At 39.8% G+C, this 21,250-nt stretch overlaps 1 protein-coding gene across 2 annotated transcripts in view; it reads left to right on the forward strand.

Moving 5' to 3' along the window:
- Positions 1–21,250, forward strand: part of CAP2 (cyclase associated actin cytoskeleton regulatory protein 2) — a 136,890-nt gene that overhangs the window by 106,786 nt on the left and 8,854 nt on the right. For both annotated transcript variants that reach the window (XM_036870271.1, XM_036870270.1), the window contains exons 8-12: positions 10,914–11,103; positions 12,192–12,367; positions 13,429–13,552; positions 13,651–13,733; positions 18,125–18,265. In XM_036870271.1, coding sequence (XP_036726166.1) covers positions 10,914–11,103; positions 12,192–12,367; positions 13,429–13,552; positions 13,651–13,733; positions 18,125–18,265 — 714 coding nt within the window. The remainder of the gene's footprint in view (positions 1–10,913; positions 11,104–12,191; positions 12,368–13,428; positions 13,553–13,650; positions 13,734–18,124; positions 18,266–21,250) is intronic.

The raw sequence follows: 21,250 nt of genomic DNA on the forward strand, positions 1-21,250 counted from the left end.
AGGTAGATGCAGTTTTATAGAATCATGGAGCAAAAAGATTTTGTGTAATGATCTCTTCATTACTTACGGACCAGGTGTCTGACGTGATGGATTATTGCTTATAGCTTCAATTTCTGCCCTTTGAAGTTTGGGGATTATTTGTGGGTATTATTTTTACCTTTGCTATATCTTCAGTAGAGTAAGTGTAGGTCAGAAATAAATATCTACAATTTCATACACAGTAGTTTAGAGTTAGCTGTACTATGAAGCTGTAAGCAAGCTTTTTATATTTAGGACTATTTTTATTATCTCATAAATACCTTTGAGTTTTATTGCTAGTTGATATGAATGCATAAATGTTTTTAGCGTATTTATTCTCTCCCTAAATCACACAGTAGTGGCTTTTAAAACTGCCTAATTTAATGATGAAGATTATTTTATTTACTAGGACTTTTTTATAACCAAGAACTCAAACTCTGTAAACCTGGGGGCCAGCAAGTTAATAAACGTTCCTAATTTATTTAAACCATCACCTTGGGAATATTTTAATTAAGGTGTGTTCATTTAAAATTCTTTAAGGCATAGTGTTGAAGGCAGTGGTGTAATTGGGGGTGTCCTGTTGACTACTCTCTCCTCCAACCCCTCTTAGGAAAGTCAGGAGGCTGTGGTTTAAAGGTGCAGGCAGAGGTGCTCCCCAGAGCAGAGCTGGGGGTGCCTGGATAGGAGGAGACTTTGAACTTGGCGGTCAGTCCCAGCCCAGATCGAGCCACAATGCCCCACCGCCACCCCTCCACCCCGAGTTTTCATTCATCCCTGAGGTGCCACACCTCTGGGTCCAACCTCTTAACTCCCTGGGGAATGCCTCAAAGCCTCCACTGCCTGAGGCTGGGCCTCCCAGTAATTGCTGCCAGGGCTGTATGGCTTTATGTCCCTCCCCACCTCCAGTGAGCAAGGCAATGGCAGATGAAATTTTTGGCCCATCCTTTTTAGGATACTAAGTGATAGCAAGTCTTCCTTCTTTACAAGTGAATTTTATCTTTTCAAATGGCCAAAAGCCATTGAGACCCTCTTTGGAGAAGGATTAATTCAAGTAATACTCTTTTCAGTCAAAAAGAGCAGAATACAAAGGCATGAGTGATTATTTGGTATGTGTGTTTTTGTAAACAGGTCTGAAGGCAGTCCGAAAAGAAAGTTTTGAATACTGGTAGTTTTATTAAACAAGTGTGTTGCATCAGAAGCTAATGCTTTGAAAGACAGTACTTATGTGGATCTGTAAGTTCTTGTGTGATTGCTAACAATTCAGTTGCATTTATTTGTTTTAATGACAATGTTCATGTACCCTCCTCCTGGAATCCCCTTCCTCTTGCTTCTCTGTGTCAAATCTGACTCATCCATCCTTCAAGGTCTATTTCGAATGGTCTTCTCTCCCAGAAGCCTCTCTGACCTCCCTTGCTTACTACCATGCCCTTCCAAGCTGGAAGTTATCCTTTTCCTCCACAGAACCTCTAGTACTTCTTAAAATCTGTACTTTTATGATGCTTAGCACTTTCTACCTTATAAAGCAGTTACTTATTCATTTTCGTAAATATTTATGAAGCACCTACCACGTTTCAGGCACTAGGTGCATTACTGGTGACATTAAGATGAATAATGAGTGGCTTTTCAGAGCTCGGGCTCAAGACATGACCAAACCCAAATTCACAGACAAATAATTACGATATAATGTGAAGTAACATAATAAGGGTGTTCCTAATGAGCCCTTGCAATAGAGAAACAGAAAATTTCCTCTTAGGAGAGTTCCAGAAAACCTACAAAAAGAAGAGAACTTTGAGTTGAGCCTTGAAGGGTATGTAAGAGTTTTTCCAGATAGTAAATTGGGGAAGAGCCTTCCAAACAAAGGCACAACCTGAGCAGAAACATGAAGGCTAAGAGCCAGTTGCCTGCTGTCAGGGAGCATGGAAGTGTCTTTTCTCTCCTCTGAGGCTGTGAGCTCATTGAAAGCAGGGTTCTTTCTCATTCTGCATGGGATCTGCAGCAGTGACTGGTACAGGGTCTTAAATACAGACAATGTCCAAACACTTCTGCTAAATTGAACACAGTAATTGGTAATTGCATTTCTTCACAGTGAAATTTCCAGAGGCTTATTCCACTAACTACAGATGGTGCTCATTGTTTAAGAGCCACGTAAATACTGTTCCTTTATTTCTTTTTTTAAAATTTATTTATTTATTTATTTATTTATGGCTGTGTTGGGTCTTCGTTTCTGTGTGAGGGCTTTCTCTAGTTGCGGCAAGTGGGGGCCACTCTTCATCGCGGTGCGCGGGCCTCTCATTATCGCGGCCTCTCTTGTTGCGGAGCACAGGCTCCAGACGCGCAGGCTCAGTAGTTGTGGCTCACAGGCCTAGTTGCTCCGCGGCACGTGGCATCTTCCCAGACCAGGGCTCGAACCCGTGTCCCCTGCATTGGCAGGCAGATTCTCAACCACTGCGCCACCAGGGAAGCCCTCCTTTATTTCTTATATCAAATGATGGTAATGGAAATGTACAATGCATTTTCTTATAGGCAATGGCAAATGCCTTCCCTGCACTTGTCCCTTGCCATCTGCATGCCCCTAATTCCCAGTTGGTATAAACTCAGGAAATACAAGCTAATATTAGATTAAGTAAAAAGGTTTTCTTAAGAAGGGATGGAGGGAAGGTGCAGATTGTCTTCTAAAGGTAAAACAAACCCTTCATAGACTATAACATAGAGCTAAGTCCAGATTTATGGGTCCAGGTTGCACCCTTGATACAAGCTGAGCTAATCATAGACACTTTCCCAGACCTTTCCTGCAAACTTTGGAACTGGAATTGAGGCAAAAGTTACTTTGTCTTTAGTGCGGCTCAGCTATAAACCTCAGGAGATGCTGATGCTTCTATTTTTTTATTTTTTCCTAAGTAAATAATGTAAATAATACAGAGCCAAATGTAAATCATCTTTATAACAGCTATCATTTTGCCTCACTCCCCACCTCTGCCGTTTACCAAGTATGGATAATTTAAGAAATACAGTTATTTCTCTATGACCCTAAAATCCAAAAGCAAAGCAGAAACTTTAATTCAATGATAGTTCAGATCTAGGCTTTTCCGGCCAAATGAAGTCACAGTCCAGATAATTCAAGCCACACGTCACTCTCAGTCTTACAACTGTTGGCTATCTATAGTTTGTCTCTTTGATGGGTATATTCTGCTATCTTTAACTCTGGAAATTTTTCCCATGGAAAATTTAATTTTATCTTTCCTTTTTTTATGAGAAATTATATTTTGAAGCTGCCAGTGCTGGCAGACAAGAAGAAAAAACAATCTGGGAATCCCAGATTTGGTCCACAGAGCAGTAGCAAAAAAAGGCCAAACCAATCACTAAAGCTACTTATGAAGACAATTTATGCAAAATAGCTGGGTCACTTGAGCAAATTAGATTGTGTTCAACATATTCTCTGGAATCTGCTCTGAGGGCTTGGTCTACTTTTATCAAACATCTCTGCTTTGGGCATGTAAAACAGGAATCACCACCTATGTTTTTTGAAGGGCCACATCCAGATCTATAAATTAGGAAACAGTAAGCATAAAAACACTAAGTTACTGGTTTCCACAAACTGATATAGACTGTGTAAGGTATTCTCAGGCTGTTTTCCAATTTAAAGCTGTTTTTCCTTCTCTGAAGGGACTTTGTTTCTTGTTCTTTTTTCATCTACCGCCATATTTCACATCTCTCCAGATTATCAAAGGAATAACATACAGAGACCCCAGGAGGGTGGGGAGAAGGAGGATGAGGAAACCATCAGAAACCATTGGCGAAACCATGAGATTTGGGTTTTTCATTACCTTGCCTGTTGTACCTCTATCTTGGGCTAAGGGAGTTTGTCGTCTTGCCTCTGAAGAAAAGTGATCAAAATGGGCCTTACATTTCCTTCATAATTGTGGGACCATCTTTTTATTTTGACGGTATATAAGTACCCTTGGTATTTTTATGGAAACTTGAAATTCGAATAGTATTCTGTTACCATAGATGAAATAGGAAATATTCCCTAAATCGACTTTTTAAAAATTATTAATAAACATATGCTTAAAATATTATATACCTCTTCATTGTAATATTTTTTAACAACTCTGTTTTCTTGGAAAGGCCCCCAGAAACTTTGTTTTCATTGGCAGAAGTCTAAAAATTATAGGAAGTGATAAAAATAAGAGAACAGAGATTAAAGTCACAAATTCACTTTGGTTTATACTCATGTTGTACAGGATGATTATCTGTTCGTTTATGTGCAATCTTTTTTCTTGAAAATGGTTGTCTGCCAATAAAAGTGTGGTATAAATATAAATGTAAAATTTGTACGTACTTACAGAAATTGACAAATTTGGAAATGTATCAATTTCACCAAGTTCTTGATCTGAGTACAGCTTTCAGAAAATAGAAAGGAACTAGTTTTGAGGTCTAAAATATAAACAAACCCTAAACCATGAATTTGTGAAGTATTTTTACTGCTATGAAAACTAGTTTATGTATATAGAAAGTTAGTCTTTAGTTCTGAAACTGTAGTTCTTTCTTTTAATCCCTCCCTCCTTTTGTGGTATGTGAGAGGTTTATCATTATCCTATTTATATGCCATGTTACATTAAGATCATTTGAGATTCTCCATCTTTGGAAAAACTAATAAACAGCATTGGCCAAAAGGCTCAGTTGTAAAACACCGTGAAGTCCTATAGTTTTAGCAGGTTAAAATAATAAGTCTAAGTGTATTTGTGACTGAAATGGCTTTGTGATTTTTTAACGCTTTATTTATTTATTTATTTATCTTTGGCTGCGTTGGGTCTTTTTTGCTGCATGCAGGCTTTCCGTAGTTGTGGCGAGCAGAGACTACTCTTCGTTGCGGTGCAGTGGCTTCTCTTGTTGCGGAGCATGGACTCTAGGCGTGTGGGCTTCAGTAGTTGTGGCACGCAGGCTCAGTAGTTGTGACTCGCGGGCTCTAGAGCGCAGGCTCAGTAGTTGCGGTGCACAGGCTTAGTTGCTCCGCAGCATGTGGGATCTTCCTGGACCAGGGATCGAACCCGTGTCCCCTGCATTGGCAGGCGGATTCTTAACCACTTTCCCACCAGGGAAGTCCCTAAACACTTTTAAAGTATGTAATTGGGCACATGTAATGTACCTGGAAAGCATTAAGTGTAAGCCAGGTGATTAATGGACCAGGCTGTCTCTGAGATGGACAGCAAAAGAGAGAACCTGACCAAGAAACTGAAGACAGCCATCTGTGTGTGTGCGTGAAGGGGAATTGAGGTGGTGGCCATAAGGAAAGGATGGGGGGTGGGCAGGAAACCCATAAACAGTGCCACTGCATGTCAGCTGTTTCATTTTGTAGCTTTATCTATGATCTCCACAAATACTTAAAGACGGTGGCTCAAAATATTACTATCACTAAGCTAGTTTTATAGAAGAAACATCGTAACAAAAGCTCTGCTGTGAGGGACAGAATCCATCTGTTCCAAGAGACTGTCACAGGGTATTTTGATTTTCTTGGTCTCTGCCTTTTAAGAAATTGGGAAAAATACACACCAAGATGTAGGTTGCCAGGCCTGTTCTTAAAGTTGGAGATTAATGTTACGTGTATATACATTTCTCCCTCAGTCTCTCCTTATAAGACCTGTGTCCTCTACAGAGCATTCGATGGTGTGGCCCCGGCCTAAGCCATTCTCTGGCTCTCCTGACCCCACTGTCCTGAGGAGAGCTGGCCACACCCTCCTTTGTGCTCCCAGTGTTCCTGTTCATGTGACACACGACACATATCAAACTGCATCTGCAGCTACTATTTTGTGCACTCGACACTCCCACTAGATTATGAGTTTCTTAACAAACAAGATGTATGCCTACTTCATCATACACCCAGTTCCTTGCAAGGTAGCTCTAGGCAAATGTGGAATGGACAAACGAGCCTACTTATTCTAATTCACTTTCAATCTACTAAAGAGGTTCTATTTAGACCAAATCATCTGCTACCCCTATTGCTGAATTTGAAAAATCTTAGACTTTAAAAGGTGAAAGTTGAAAATTCCCCAAAAATGTAACTCTTAAACAGAAAATCTTAGATGGAAAACTTTTCTTTGTAGCTGATTTTTTTTTTTTTTTTTTTTGCCTAAAGAGCTATGTTTCACTTTTTTGCTTAATTTTGTCACAAAGACATAAAACCTCCATCTAAAAGTAGTCTATTAGTCCTACTTTCAACAGACCCAACAAAATGGAGAATTGGAGTCCCTTTTGCAGATTATTTAGATCCAAAGCTAGACTGTAGCTGAATTAACTGGATAACTAAGACAGTGGTATGGGCTGTGGGAGATAGAAGTGGTTGTTAATTACATGTGTCAAAACAATGTGGAGATTTCGTTTAAGAACTAGAAATAGTTTCCCTTTCAGAATAAAACCTAAATTCCAAAGTAATAAAGTGATAGGTAATTATTTCAAGTGACATTTAATGGAAAAAATTCTGATGCACATTAGTACATAAATATATTCCATGTAATACAGTTATAGAATTTTATATATATAGTATATATAACCAAAACATTACGAGCTTTCCACATGCTACATACAATGGTTTCATTATTTCGTAGTTATAGTTCATATATTTAAAGGCAGAGGAAGCGGCTGTTCCCAGGACAGCTGAAATTAATTTAGAGAAAGGGATTTGCAGACATTTTAAAAAGTCTTTGTGCCGCCTCTACCCCGACTCCAAAAGAAAAAAAGTAAATAATCAAACATCTGCTCTCAAAATTAATCTTAATAGAGCTTTCAAAAGCAGCATTTTTAGGTTTTGTGCTATGTTCTTACAACATAAGTGAACGCTTGCACCCTAAATATGGCCACTTAAAATCATAAATGGCCTGCTTTTTTTTTTTTTTAAGTTGGAAACTATTGTTACAATGGCTTTAATAAAATGTGTTTTTCAGTTGTTTCCAGTTTGGGGTCTAAGATACTTCAGACTCATTTCGTCAGGATAAGGTAGCGTCTTTAAAAAGTATCTGTGTGGGGATCGCTGCTCCTTCACTCAGGTTAAGCCTTTCCCCCTTCGACTTCCTTCATTTCGGCCCTCACCTCACCTTTACTCTCCAGTCTGTGTGACCTTGTGCAAGTCACAGGATATCATAATTCTGTAGGTCCTGAGTTTTTAGAAGTGTAATTCTACACTGTAGAAGTAAAATTGTTACGGTAAAACACAACATCAAAGATTGTTTTATTAAGGGTTCTTTTAGAAGGACCGGAAATACTCAGATAATTTGCAAGGGAACGGCATCTTTTATTAAATGTCTTTTATTCTGTATGTGTAGATCTGACCCCAGAGCCTCTATTCCAGGAAGTGAATGCAGTCTGCAACCTAATTAAAGGTTATCCCCTGTGACTCTCCCAGGACCCTCTCAGGTTCCTGGTGCAGGCTCAGAGATAAGGTTGCCCACTGGAAGTTTCCGTCTGTATCCCCACACGGCCTTAACTCACAGTGTGAGCTGGGCCAGATCTGCCCCCTTGCCAGTGCTCCTTTCCCCTCTTAGCTAGTCTTCCCACAGGGCCCATATCCCATTGAGAGTAAGAAGCAGCAGATCCCTCAACAGGCAACCGAGGTTGTAGGCTTGATCTGACCCACTACTTCTCATTCAGTCTAGACAACCTGGTGCATTACCTCTGCCATGAGATTTTATCTAAGAATAAATCACACCCAGGGGCAATGCCCTTAAATCTCCAGTCCCCCGGGCAGGGGGGCGGGGGGGCAGGTCCCCATCCCAGAACAACTTGGACACTAGGCAGGAAACTGAGATTTGGGCGCAAGTACCCCGTTACTGGCACCAGTGGGTACTCAGGAAAAGTGAATAAGGCAAGAGTCCAGTTGCTAGAACGCAGGCACAGAGTCAGAACAAACTAGCGTCCAGGGTGACTTGATGCTGAGATGCCAGTGTCAGTACTCAAGACATATCCCCATGGGATCAAGCCTGGCTCCAGAGTTGGCCATAGGAGCCCAGTCAGCTGCTAAGGCATTAGAGGGAGGGAGCAAGGAGTAGTGGAGATAAAAATTAAATTATTACACCGCCTCCCAACACTTCATGTATATTTAAGCCAGAGGCCCAGGAGCAGCACTACATATGTGTAGGGTCGCCCATCCCTCTGGTTAATTTGACTAGTGACTTTTTTTTTACGTCTGAATACAGCATAAAGGATTTCCCTGAAGAAGACTTTAGAATCAAGCAGATATGTGCTTGAATTATGTCCCTGCCATTTACTGGCCATTTAATATTGGGTCAGCCTTTCTGACTTCCTGCTTTATTTTCTGTGAGAGGGGGATTTCAATCCTAGTAATGTGGTTGTGATGACTCAGATGAATCTCAGCACAAAGCATGCAGTGGTTGTTCCCAAATTTGTGTGCACATTGGAATCACCTATAGGGAGCTTCAGAAAATGCCCATGTGCTGCCTGCCTCCCCAGAGTGTTCCTGCCATGTGGCCTAGGCTTGGGAACTTCTAACAGATCCCCAGATGATTCTGATGTTCGGACAACTTTGGGAACCCCTTGGCACAGAGCCTGTCCTACACTGAGCATTAAATATCTGTTAGATGAGTGGAAACAACCAGTGCCTGGCACGTATGAGCTTCTCCAGAATTCTTGGCTCCCTTCCCTTCCCTGCCCCTCTCGCCTCTGTTTCACCGGGATGCCTGAAGACAGTGTCGGGCTGTGATTCCAGTCCGTGCGGCTGCCGCTTATGCCGGGCACATGAGAACGCAGAAAGCTCTGGTCCCACATGCCTGCAGGAGGAGAAGAGGAGGCGAAGATAAGTTCATCACAAGGGGCAGCCCATGAGCGCCTGCTAAGGGACTTTCTGAGTTTGCTCTCGAGGACACTGTGTACGGTAAAGCCCCTCAGCACTGCTTGTCAAGTCACCCTGGAAACTAGAGCCCAGGCGTGTGCTCTCACTGGGGCCGATGCAGGAATGGGCCAGAACGCACAACGGATAAGCCAATGGCAGAGTTTCAGCTGGTCCTGAGTTCTCCTTTTTTTGGTGGGGGGTGTTTTAGAGTCAACACTTGTTGCAGTAAATCCTTTGTTTGGTGTTCCTGGGTCAGCCATCTGAATGTATCAGAGTTTCAAGAAGTTGAATATGTGGCTTATTGGTTTCAGTGTCCTTTAATGGCTCTTGGAGAGAGCCATTAAAGAACGAATGCTGAGAGCTAGGGAACCATCTAAGTCATTCTAAGATTTAGAAGCCGGTGTCGTCTCCCCTTTCCACAAAATAGGAGAACTTTAAAGCTGCAGTGTTTCAGATGTGGGAGAGGAGCCTGGCCCTTTGCTGACTATTTGAGTTATTATGTGCTTGTGAGTAAAAGTAATATGTCGTGGCTCTAAGTGTCTGGAACTGGAATATTGTTTGATGTGCAAAGCTTATATTTTACACTTTATGATTCAGAGCAAATGTTCAAATTTCACCCCAGTAACATACTAGGAAATATTTAAAATGCTAAAAAAAAAAAAAAAAATTGGTCAGTCTCAAGAACTGTGCAGTCAATTTCTACTTGGCCCAAGGATCCTGATGGAGTCAGTCTGTTTTTCCTTATAAACCAAAAAAAATATCACAAATTATCATTTCGGGAGACAAGACCTCCAGCCTACTCAGTTTTTAAGATGTGCATTCTCAGTAAGAGAAGAACCTTTTATTTTCAGGGTAATTCTACATTTAATAGGGATTGTATAAGTACTTTGAAAATAGTGTGGATTTTTTTTTTCAACTGAAAACTACCACAGATTAAAACTTCCTGATATTGACACTTTGTAATACTGCGTTGTTTATGAAAATAAGGATCTGCTGTCTTTGTTAATATTTAGCACTTATGTGATGTTTTACATATCGTATTTGGTATTGAAAATATATAAGCCTCAGGCACATTTTCATCACTCTCAATTTTTATAGTTTCCGTTTTTTTACTTGAATTAACTTCTCATTCTTTATCATAGTCATACAGTTCTACTTCAGGGTTTAAAAGTAAAATGGTACATAACACAAGGTTATTGTATATGTGTGTTTCTATCCTACTAGTTTTAAGCTCTGTGACAACGTCGTCTATGTGGTCCTCTCAAAACATTGAAACAAGTCCCTCTATTGTCTATCACCTTTTACTGACATTTGAATTTGTTAGAACTTCATATTGAAAACAAGGATTGCACTTCATATAGCAGAGAAAAGAATAAGCATAGGTCTTGCTCAGGCAAAATACAATTTTCTCTGGTTTACTAAAAGCCAGCATTAGATGAACCAAACCGTCAGAAGCATCCGGACCCTGATCACCTTCATGTTTGACAGGCATCCAGGCCACATGTGGTCCTCCCTTGGGGTTCGGTTTGAGGCATGCATACTTGAAAAATGAGTTCCAGAGAAAGAGTTTCAGTATCTCTTTCTTTAGCTGCTCAAAAAACTAACCACTGAATATTTTTCCTCTCTCTCTCTCTCTCTCATTGGTGGTTGTAATTCCCAGTGTCCCCGAAAGAATCCTCTTACTAGTTGGACCACTTCTTTCTTATGATTATCAATTGGCCAAAGTCCAGTTTCATTCATATCCTGAGCTTTGGACGTGAACCTGTGAATATGGCTTTGTTTGCCTCTGAGTTGGCAGTGTGAATCTGGCACATGCAGTTTCTACTGACAGGGCTATACAGCTACGTGATGCTCCGTGTTCCCAAGGCAAACCCCCACTTGGTCCCAGGTCTTCCCAAACAGACCCATGATGCACAGGTATACCCCTGGGTGCCCTTTGTGAATCTCAAACCCCACTCCCTCACTGACAACAGGTTCTAAGTGATGTTGGCAGAATCCCCGCTCTCAGCAAGGACATCATCTCAACAGAGAGCTTTCCGTCTTCTCTCTCCCACAGGGTCCAGTAGCATCAACTGCATCAGCGTTGTCTGTCCTCTCCCTTGGGCCTGGCCTTCCTCCACCTCCACCTCCTCCACCTCCTCCAGGGCCACCTCCACTTTTTGAGAGTGAGGGCAGAAGAGAAGAGTCCTCTCCTTCACGCTCAGCTTTATTTGCACAACTTAACCAAGGGGAAGCAGTTACAAAAGGTGAGAAAACCAGACCTTGAGGCTGTCTCCCTCTGGCTTCAGGCACACAGATCCCTCAGAGCCCACGGTGATGGATACATCATTCCATCCCAGTCCCTACTATGTGGAGAGCTGTGTGTTCTTCATCTCAAGGTAGATGGGCTCAGTGGGCTGCTGGGTGGGTCAGAAAGAAGAACTCAGAGATTCTAGGTTCTAAATGGACCACTGCACTGTATCACCACTTCAGCCCTTGATGCTTCAGCACCAGCTACAATCAAGGCATCAAGATCAAGTGAAATAAAAATGACAAATAATAGAACCTCTGTCCTCAGAGGTGTACGGGCTTGTCAAAGAATTAGATCATTGAACTACCATTGTGAATGGTTAATTTTTTTAATCATATACTTAATAAATTCATGTTGCCAGAAACTTTATGCAGATGTATTTTTGCTTTGCATGGGTGGTAGGAATTATGGTATAAGTGTTCTTGTGTGCTGTGCTGGGAGCTAAGAACCAAAACTTCTAACTATTTCTCTGGCTGCAGCTGGCTGCATTGTCCCCTCATCCGCAAAGGAAGGGGATGGACTCATAACCCTTAAGTCGATTCCATACTCTGACCTATGCTTACTGAAATGCCCTAACTTTTTAGACTGTATCTAGGAAATGATTTAGCTATGACAGAAGTAAATCATGGAATCCTTTCTGGCGAGGGGGTTTGCATTTCGCATAATTTTTATCTATTAGCTTATCTCCTTCAAGAAGAGGTTCCTCAAGGGGAATTTCCTGACAGTCCAGTGGTTAGGACTCCAAGCTCCCACTGCAGGGGGCAAGGGTTCAATCCCTGGTCAGGGAACTAAAGTCCCGCAGCCCGTGTGGTGGAGCAAAAAAAAAAAAAAAAAAAAGGTTCCTCAAATTAAAAAATACTTACAGGGCTTCTATTAACTCTGAGCTTATGTAGGTCTCAGCCTCTGCATACTAACCTTGAGAAAACACTCGACTGTTATGAAAATAGCATTACCTGCACTGTTTACATCATGTTGATACAAGAAGTTAGGGACATTTCCCTTTGCATAAAATGTAGGAAATGTGTCTATGTGTTACCTTCCCAGGGCTCCGGCATGTTACAGATGACCAGAAGACATACAAGAATCCCAGCCTCCGGGCTCACGGAGGACAAACTCCATCTCCTACCAAAAGCCACACTCCAGGCCCCAAGTCTCCCCAGTCTCATCCTCCTAGGAAACATGCTCCTGTGTTAGAGTTGGAAGGGAAGAAATGGAGAGTGGTGAGTGGAGCCCTTTAACTTTATTCCTGACATACTCCGATGAAAGGAACAATGGCTAAACTGTTTGCCAGTGTCTTAAGGATTTCCCAATGAAATGTCAGAGGCAAAAGTCACTAGCTAGACTAGAAACCAGGGCCTTTCTGAATGCTTCCATAAATGTTTTTTGGTCTTCATTATTCTCATGCATTTTTTCTTCAACTTTTTAAAAATTATTTTTTAATCTGTGGTAAAGTACGCATAACACAAAATTTACCATCTTAACATTTAAGTGCACAGTTCAGTGGCATTAAGTACATTCACACTGTCGTGCAACCATCCCCACCATCCATCCACAGAACTCTTTCCATCTGGTAAAACTGAAACTGTACCGCTTAAACCATAATTCCCCATTCCCCCTCACGTCACCCCCTGGCAACCACCTTTCTACTTTCTGTCTCTATGAATTTGACTCCTCTTTCTGGAAACTTTTAATCTGTGCCCCATTCTGATCTACTGTAGGATGTTTCATCCTATTCCACTGACCGAGGCGCTGATATAACCTACTGCGTCACCCGCCACTTTCACTGTTGTCTGAGCAGGACAAAGACACTTTGAACGTGGATGGAAGCTGGTGCCCCCTGCCAGTTCAGGGGCCTTCCCTAAAGATGGAGGAACAAAGTCCCCAGAAAGGTTGTCATGGTCTGAAAGTACACTGGGACTTAGACCACTGTTGTGACCCTTGCTAGTCTATTTGTCCAACTCCTACTTGCAGATAGTGCTGCAGCATCAAGTCCAGACTCAGCGGCCAGACTCAACCAAAAGCCCCCGCCCACTAGCCAGCGTGCCTGATGCCTGACTGTTCACAAATTGACACCGACCCCCCTTCCAAGCAGCCGTTCCTCTCATTCCCAGCATTACAGTGACAAAGTCAGACCTGCGGTTTGGTCTGTTAAGAAAATGGTTCCTAAAGGAAGAACATATTGAGAAGCTGTAACTGGTGAATGCTCCACAGTAATTTCAGCATGCAGTGGACTTAATTTATGCATCCTTATATTTAATATTTGCATATGTTTTAATTTTAGGAATACCAAGAGGACAGGAATGACCTTGTGATTTCAGAGACTGAACTGAGACAGGTGGCTTACATTTTCAAATGCAGCAAGTCTACTCTACAGATAAAAGGGAAAATAAATTCCATTACAATTGGTAGGGCAGAATTATGGGTCTGTACCTACTATGATAAGCTGCTTTGTATAAGTATGTTGTATGAATTTAGTAGATTGGTTTTTTTTTTTTTTCCCTAGACAGCTGTAAGAAGTTTGGCCTTGTGTTTGACAATGTGGTGGGCATTGTGGAAGTGATCAACTCCAAGGACATTCAGATGCAGGTAATTGACCCTTTCAGCCATTCCCGACCCCCACTACCTATGGCTTTGCCTAGACATCCCCTCTGTTTACAAGGGGCCCTCCATGTCCACCTGTAAAACTCTTATTCTCTTTCCTTCTAGACACAGCTCTGTCTTCACCTCCTCTCTGAAGCCCTCTCTTAACTTCTTGGACAGTGTTAATTCCCCCTTTTCAACCTCTTATAACACATCCTATCTTGCACAGCAATTACTAGTTTACCATTTCTATTTCAAGAACAGCCAATTAATCTTTACAGCTCCAGAAATTTGCACAGTACCTGAACATAGTAGGTGTCCAATAAATGTTTGATGAATGGGTGATTGGAATGAATCAACTAATGAGTGAACCAAAATATTAAGAGATTCTCCTAGCATAATAGTACCATGCCGAAGAGAATTTATTTCCCTCAGGAAAAATTGATTCTGGGTAAAGTTTTTCTGAAGAGTCAATGAGATTATCAGAAAAACAACTTGGAAAGCAGGATTGCAATTGAATCTGCAAAACAGAAGAAAATCTGCACTGTTTTAGCAATATTGATTTAGCCAAATGGGATTTTATAATATGCCAAAAGCTAAATGACTTCTTACTTTGGCCAGCTATAACTACTATCTTTGATTACACCGTTTTCATATTGTTAATCACCTCTTATTATCTGATGTTGCCTGATAATGTTTGTTAAAATTGGCTTCTAGTTTTATAGATTGTTCTCTTTGGTTTTACTAGGCTTTTCACCACTGCCCCTTTTAACTAGAGTAGTACATTCAATAGTTGGCACATACATGGAGATGTATTTTAGGACCCTCCATGTGGGAAAAAAATATCTAATCTCTTCCTCATACCATATTTAAAAGTAAAGTCCTAATTGTAAAAAGAAATACTTTTAAACTTTGAGAATAAAATACAAAAGAAAATCAACGTAGCAAAAAAGCAATTAGGGTCAAAAAGCACAAACTATAAAGAAAAGGACAGGTGAATCTAACCACATTAAAATTTATGTGTTCAACAGAAGACATCATATACAAAGCTGAAAGATGAGGCATGGATTGAAGAAAGATACTTGCAATGCAGATAATCAAAAAGGATTTATAACCAGAATTTATAAAGAACTGAACACAAATCAAGAAGACGACTAACAACTCAGTAGAAAAATGGGCAAAAAAAAAAAAAAAAAAAAAAAAATGGGCAAAGAATATCAGGGCAATTCAGAGAAGAAAAACTGAAGTATTTGATAAATATATGAACATATGCACAACCTGCCTAATAGAAGAAGAAATGAAGATTAATTAGCTATATCTTCTTACACTCATCAGTTTTGAATTCAGGCTGTCCTTACTTTGCAAGGGGCATGTTAGCTGAAACGCATGCGTATCAGAACTGTGCAACTTGAGAACTGCCTGTATATTAAAAAGTCTCATGGTACAAGAGTTGTTATGAGAACCCTGATAAATCAGTGTTGGGAGAGTAAACTATTACACCCACTGTGCAGAGCAAATTGGCACCGTCTAATAAAGTCAAAGGCAGTCATAGCCTGTAACCAAGCAATTTCACTCTTAGGTGTGTGCACTAAAGAAGCTCTAGTACAAATGTTGATGAGACATGGAAAAATGTTTATTGCAGTATTATCCATAATGGCAATAAAAACAAAAACAATTTAAATGTCCACCAGCTGGCAAATGAATAAATAAATCCACCTAATAGAATACTGTACAGAGGTTAAAGAAATGAATGAACTACACTTACATGTATAAAAATAGGGAAATCTCAAAAGCCGCCTTGAGTGACAAAGGCAGATTATAGAACAATAGGCACTGTATAATGTGTCCCTTTATATAAAGATCAAAAACATGCAAAACAGTACGCACATTTTAAATATACTTACGAGGGCTCAAGTTCACCTTACTCAAGAGACGACCCTGCTGTGAATTGTAAATACAAAATTCAGAAGAGTAGTTACATCTGTGGAGGGAAGGAAGGAGGACAGTGAGATGGTGGATGGTAGAGAGGGGGCTTCAACTATATTGTAAGATGATAGTCCTAAAAAAAGTCAAATGAGCCAAAATGTTAAACTCTGATAAAGCTCTTTTACAGACATATATATATTTACGTTTTTGTTATATTATTCTTTGTTATGTTATTCTTTGTTCTTTGTGCTTCTATGTTTGAAATATACATTTTTAAGGCTATGGGCCTTAAAATAATCTGGAAGGATAGATCATGGTTATCTGTCCAAGAGGGACAGAAACTTGGCAGCGTGGTTCAGAAACAAGGGAGAGACATTTTACTGAACACTTCAAACTTCTGGATGTTCAAACCAAGTGAATGTCATTACCTATTTAAAACATTTAATAAACTATTTTAAAAGGGCCTGGACACAATAAAGACAGAAAGCAGATTAGTGCAGGCTGCCTGGGGATGAGGACAGAGATTGACTGTAAATGGGCATGAGGGATATTTGGGGGATGATGGAAATATTCTAAAACTGAATTGAAGTGATGGTTGCACAAATTCACTAAATATCATTAAATTGTACACTTAAGGCAGGTGAATTTTATGTTTTCACATTTTACTTCAATAATGCTGTTAAAAAGATTGAAAGGAAGAAAAGGGTACGGAGAAAAGTTCATATGATTTAGTTCAGTAATTCTGTTTTTTGGCAAACTATCCTAGAAAAATAGTACAAATTATGGGAGAGAGGAGACTAAGATATTATGTGGAAATTTTTTTAAACGTATAGAGAAATAAATTTAAGAAAAACAAAGAATACAGGTACATGTATTAAATGCTAGAGCATTGGCCTGGGCAAGGTCACATATCACCTGTCACTCAACAGAGGAGATACTTTTTAGTCCAGTTCTCCTGATAAGAAACAATCTCTGTTCTCAAAATGTTTACAGACTACCAGGAAAAAAGGCATGTACTGTATATGATTTACTCTAAGGAAATATTGACTAAAAATGATGTGGAAATGACAATTCTTATCCTCTCAGGGCTACTTAAAAAGTCTGCTACTTTTCAGATTTTCAGATACATAGATATTTTAGCATTTTATGTGCTAAATGTGCTATCCTCATGTGACCCCACTCTGTCTCATAAATGAATCTCCTAAGACACACTGACAATTTACTTCTTTCCCTTTGGTTGCCTGGTATTCATACAGCTCTGGTCGCTATGGAAATGCTCTTCATCATTATAAAATAAACCTAGAAATTGCCAAGACATTACTGCTGACACATTCTTGATATATACATATAGGTTTTATTTTATTTTATTTATGGCAAAGCCCTGTGCTTACCTGACCTTAAACTACCTCTGCCTTTTTTTTTTTTTTCTTTTGGCACTGGGGCTCAATTCCAACTTGGTGTCCAGTTTCTGTGGGGAGAGGAGAAAACAGAGAAGTGTGGTGACCTGGCTAGATTCCCCTAAGGAATTCTTTACATCACCTTCACCATCACAGGAGTTGCTCCTTTAATTTGCAACCCAGCCTTTTCTTCAGGGTGAAAGAGGAGATGTCGTTATCGCTTCAATTACCATTACAAGAAGGAAAATTATGTAGTTGTAATATGGTCGTTGGGGGGAATAGCCTGTGCCTGTAGAGATTTGGGGGGGGGCGGGGAATGTCAGAAAACTGACTGTTAAAAAAGAAATTTAAAACTGATCAGAATTTTTATAGCACTTGATATTTGTAACAATACAAAGAACCACCTCCTCTTGTGTATGGTACTATTTACCTATACAGTGAGTAGCCTGAACCAAGTCTCCAGTTTTGGCTCCTGAAATGAATACATTTCAGAATACCTAGACACTCATTATCTCATTTAAGCTTCATATTCAGCCAGTGAGATTTTTATCTAGCAAAGGACTTATGTGAAAAGAATTGTAGTGTTTCTTATTTATTCTTATTTAGATTCAGGAAAAATCTTCTCAATTACAGAATAATTTATTTACTCTTAAATGACAGTATTAGTGTGTGTTTTAATCCAAGTTTCCTAGAGATTTGTCAAAACTAAAATTTTAAGCACATGAAAGCAAATGCATCTTGTTTCTTTTATCATGAAATCAAATATATGTTTCAAATCCACTAACGGGGTTGTGAAACTTTTTCTGAACATTTAGCTACTGTTTTCAAATTAGTCCCTTTATTTTGTGTCAGGAAAGAGACCCTGAGGTTTGAGAATCCCCTTGTGTGGTCCTTTCATTCTGTCCCCAAATGACACCTACTAATTCACCCTGGAGACTTTGTCATCAGCCAGCCTCTCCAGCCCTAACCCAGCTATTCCTAACGCTTGGTTAGGCCTGTGGACTGTACTTATTTGGGGACATTGGAATTTCTATTTATTTGCTTTGGCCCTAGACTTTTTTTCTTCTATTTCAGGTGATGGGGAAAGTGCCAACAATTTCCATTAATAAGACAGAAGGCTGCCACATATACCTCAGTGAAGATGCATTAGACTGTGAGATTGTGAGTGCCAAGTCATCTGAAATGAATATACTTATCCCTCGGGATGGTGATTATGTAAGTACCTTTTAAAAGACTGTAAAGAATTTTTCATTATTAACATTCTTAGAGACTGATTAATCACCTCCCACCCTTTGAGCTTCCTTTGTAGAATAATTCACAGGCAGGAGAGGAATTCAGAGAGTGGCCTTTCACCTACCTGCTCCCCTGTTAGTTTCTTGACTATGCCCTGTCCTGGATTTGTGATTCTCAAAGCATTTTCCTAATAATTACCTTAATGGGCTAGCTCTTATCAAATAGTACACCAGGCATCTGAGTTCATATTATTTAGGACTAAATATTTTCCTTTGCTATGGTGGAGGCAAACAGAAAAGAGGGAGAAATACTCTGGGGGAAAAAAAGGAGGGAAAGGAGGTAATAATAAGTGGACCTATTTGTATAGGTATTCTTATGTCAGTGCTTCTCAAACCCAGCGTAAGAATCAGCTGGGAAGTTTGATGAAAATACCAGTTCCCAAACTTCACACAGAGGTTAGATTCAGGAGGCTTGGAGTGGGCCCAGGAATCTGTAGTTTTAATATACCCAGGTGATTCTTATATTATCAGTCCATCCAGTGACCCTTCTGAGAAACGGTAGCCTAAGCCACCATGTATTTTCTTTGTCTCCTCTCCCCAACAAAGCAGTTTCTAAAAGGAGCAAGCAGATATTCTCACACATTGAAAAGGAAGTATAAATAAATACATTTTCTGCATCATGCAGTGTGATGGACTTGCTGATTGTTGCCATTTGAAAGCAAGTTATCTCTTCCTATTGTTGCTTTTTTTTTTTTTTTGTTGTGGACCATTTTTAAGGTCTTTATTGAATTTGTTACAATCGTGCTTCTGTTTTACCTTTTGGTTTTTTTTTTTTTTTTTTTACAATGGTGTGTTAGTTTCTGCTTTATAACAAAGTGAATCAGTTATACATATACATATGTTCCCATATCTCTTCCCTCTTGCATCTCCCTCCCTCTCACCCTCCCTATCCCACCCCTCTAGGTGGTCACAAAGCACCGAGCTGATCTCCCTGTGCTATGCAGCTGCTTCCCACTAGCTATCTATTTTACATTTGGTAGTATATATATGTCCATGCCACTCTCTCACCCTGTCACATCTTACCCCTCCCCCTCCCCATATGCTCAAGTCCATTCTCTAGTAGGTCTGTGTCCTTATTCCCGTCTTGCCACTAGGTTCTTCATGACCATTTTTTTTTCCCTTAGATTCCATATATATGTGTTAGCATACAGTGTTTGTTTTTCTCTTTCTGACTTACTTCTCTCTGTATGACAGACTCTAACTCCATCCACCTCACTACAAATACCTCCATTTAGTTTCTTTTTATGGCTGAGTAATATTCCATTGTATCTATGTGCCACATCTTCTTTATCCATTCATCCGACGATGGACACTTAGGTTGCTTCCATGTCCTGGCTATTGTAAATAGAGCTGCAATGAACATTGTGGTACATGACTCTTTTTGAACTATGGTTTTCTCAGGGTATATGCCCAGTAGTGGGATTGCTGGGTCGTATGGTAGTTCTAGTTTTAGTTTTTTAAGGAACCTCCATACTGTTCTCCATAGTGGCTGTATCAATTTACATTCCCACCAACAGTGCAAGAGTGTTCCCTTTTCTCCACACCCTCTCCAGCATTTATTGTTTGTAGATTTTTTGATGATGGCCCTTCTGACCGGTGTGAGGTGATATCTCATTGTAGTTTTGATTTGCATTTCTCTAATGATTAATGATGTTGAGCATTCTTTCATGTGTCTGTTGGCAATCTGTATATCTTCTTTGGAGAAATGTCTGTTTAGGTCTTCTGCCAATTTTTGGATTGGGTTGTTCGTTTTTTTGTTATTGAGCTGCATGAGCTGCTTATAAATCTTGGAGATTAATCCTTTGTCCATTGCTTCATTTGCAAATATTTTCTCCCATTCTGAGGGTTGTCTTTTGGTCCCGTTTATGGTTTCCTTTGCTGTGCAAAAGCTTTTAAGTTTCATTAGGTCCCGTTTGTTGATTTGTGTTTTTATTTCCATTTCTCTAGGAGTTGGGTCAAAAAGAATCTTGCTGTGATTTATGTCATAGAGTGTTCTGCCTATGTTTTCCTCTAAGAGTTTGATAGTGTCTGGCCTTACATTTAGGTCTTTAATCCATTTTGAGTTTATTTTTGTGTATGGTGTTAGGGAGTGTTCTAATTTAGTACTTTTACATGTACCTGTCCAGTTTTCCCAGCACCACTTATTGAAGAGGCTGTCTTTTCTCCACTGTATATGCTTGCCTCCTTTATCAAAGATAAGGTGACCATATGTGCGTGGGTTTATCTCTGGGCTTTCTATCCTGTTCCATTGATCTATGTTTCTGTTTTTGTGCCAGTACCAAACTGTCTTGATTACTGTAGCTTTGTAGTATAGTCTGAAGTCAGGGAGCCTGATTCCTCCAGCTCCATTTTTCGTTCTCAAGATTGCTTTGGCTATTCGGGGTCTTTCGTGTTTCCATACAAATTGTGAAATTTTTTGTTCTAGTTCTGTGAAAAATGCCAGTGGTAGTTTGATAGGGATTGCATTGAATCTGTAGATTGCTTTGGGTAATAGAGTCATTTTCACATTGTTGATTCTTCCAATCCAAGAACATGGTATATCTCTCATCTATTTGTATCATCTTTAATTTCTTTCATCAGTGTCTTATAATTTTCTGCATTCAGGTCTTTTGTCTCCTTAGGTAGGTTCATTCCTAGGTATTTTATTCTTTTTGTTGCAATGGTAAATGGGAGTGTTTCCTTAAAATCTCTTTCAGATTTTTCATCATTAGTGTATAGGAATGCAAGAGGTTTCTGTGCATTAATTTGGTATCCTACTACTTTACCAAATTAATTGATTAGTTCTAGTAGTTTTCTGGTAGCATCTTTAGGATTCTCTATGTATAGTATCATGTCATCTGCAAACAGTGACAGCTTTACTTCTTCTTTTCCGATTTGGATTCCTTTTATTTCTTTGTCTTCTCTGATT

Source organism: Balaenoptera musculus, chromosome 11 (genome assembly GCF_009873245.2).
Source record: "Balaenoptera musculus isolate JJ_BM4_2016_0621 chromosome 11, mBalMus1.pri.v3, whole genome shotgun sequence".
Taxonomy (NCBI): Eukaryota; Metazoa; Chordata; class Mammalia; order Artiodactyla; family Balaenopteridae; genus Balaenoptera; species Balaenoptera musculus.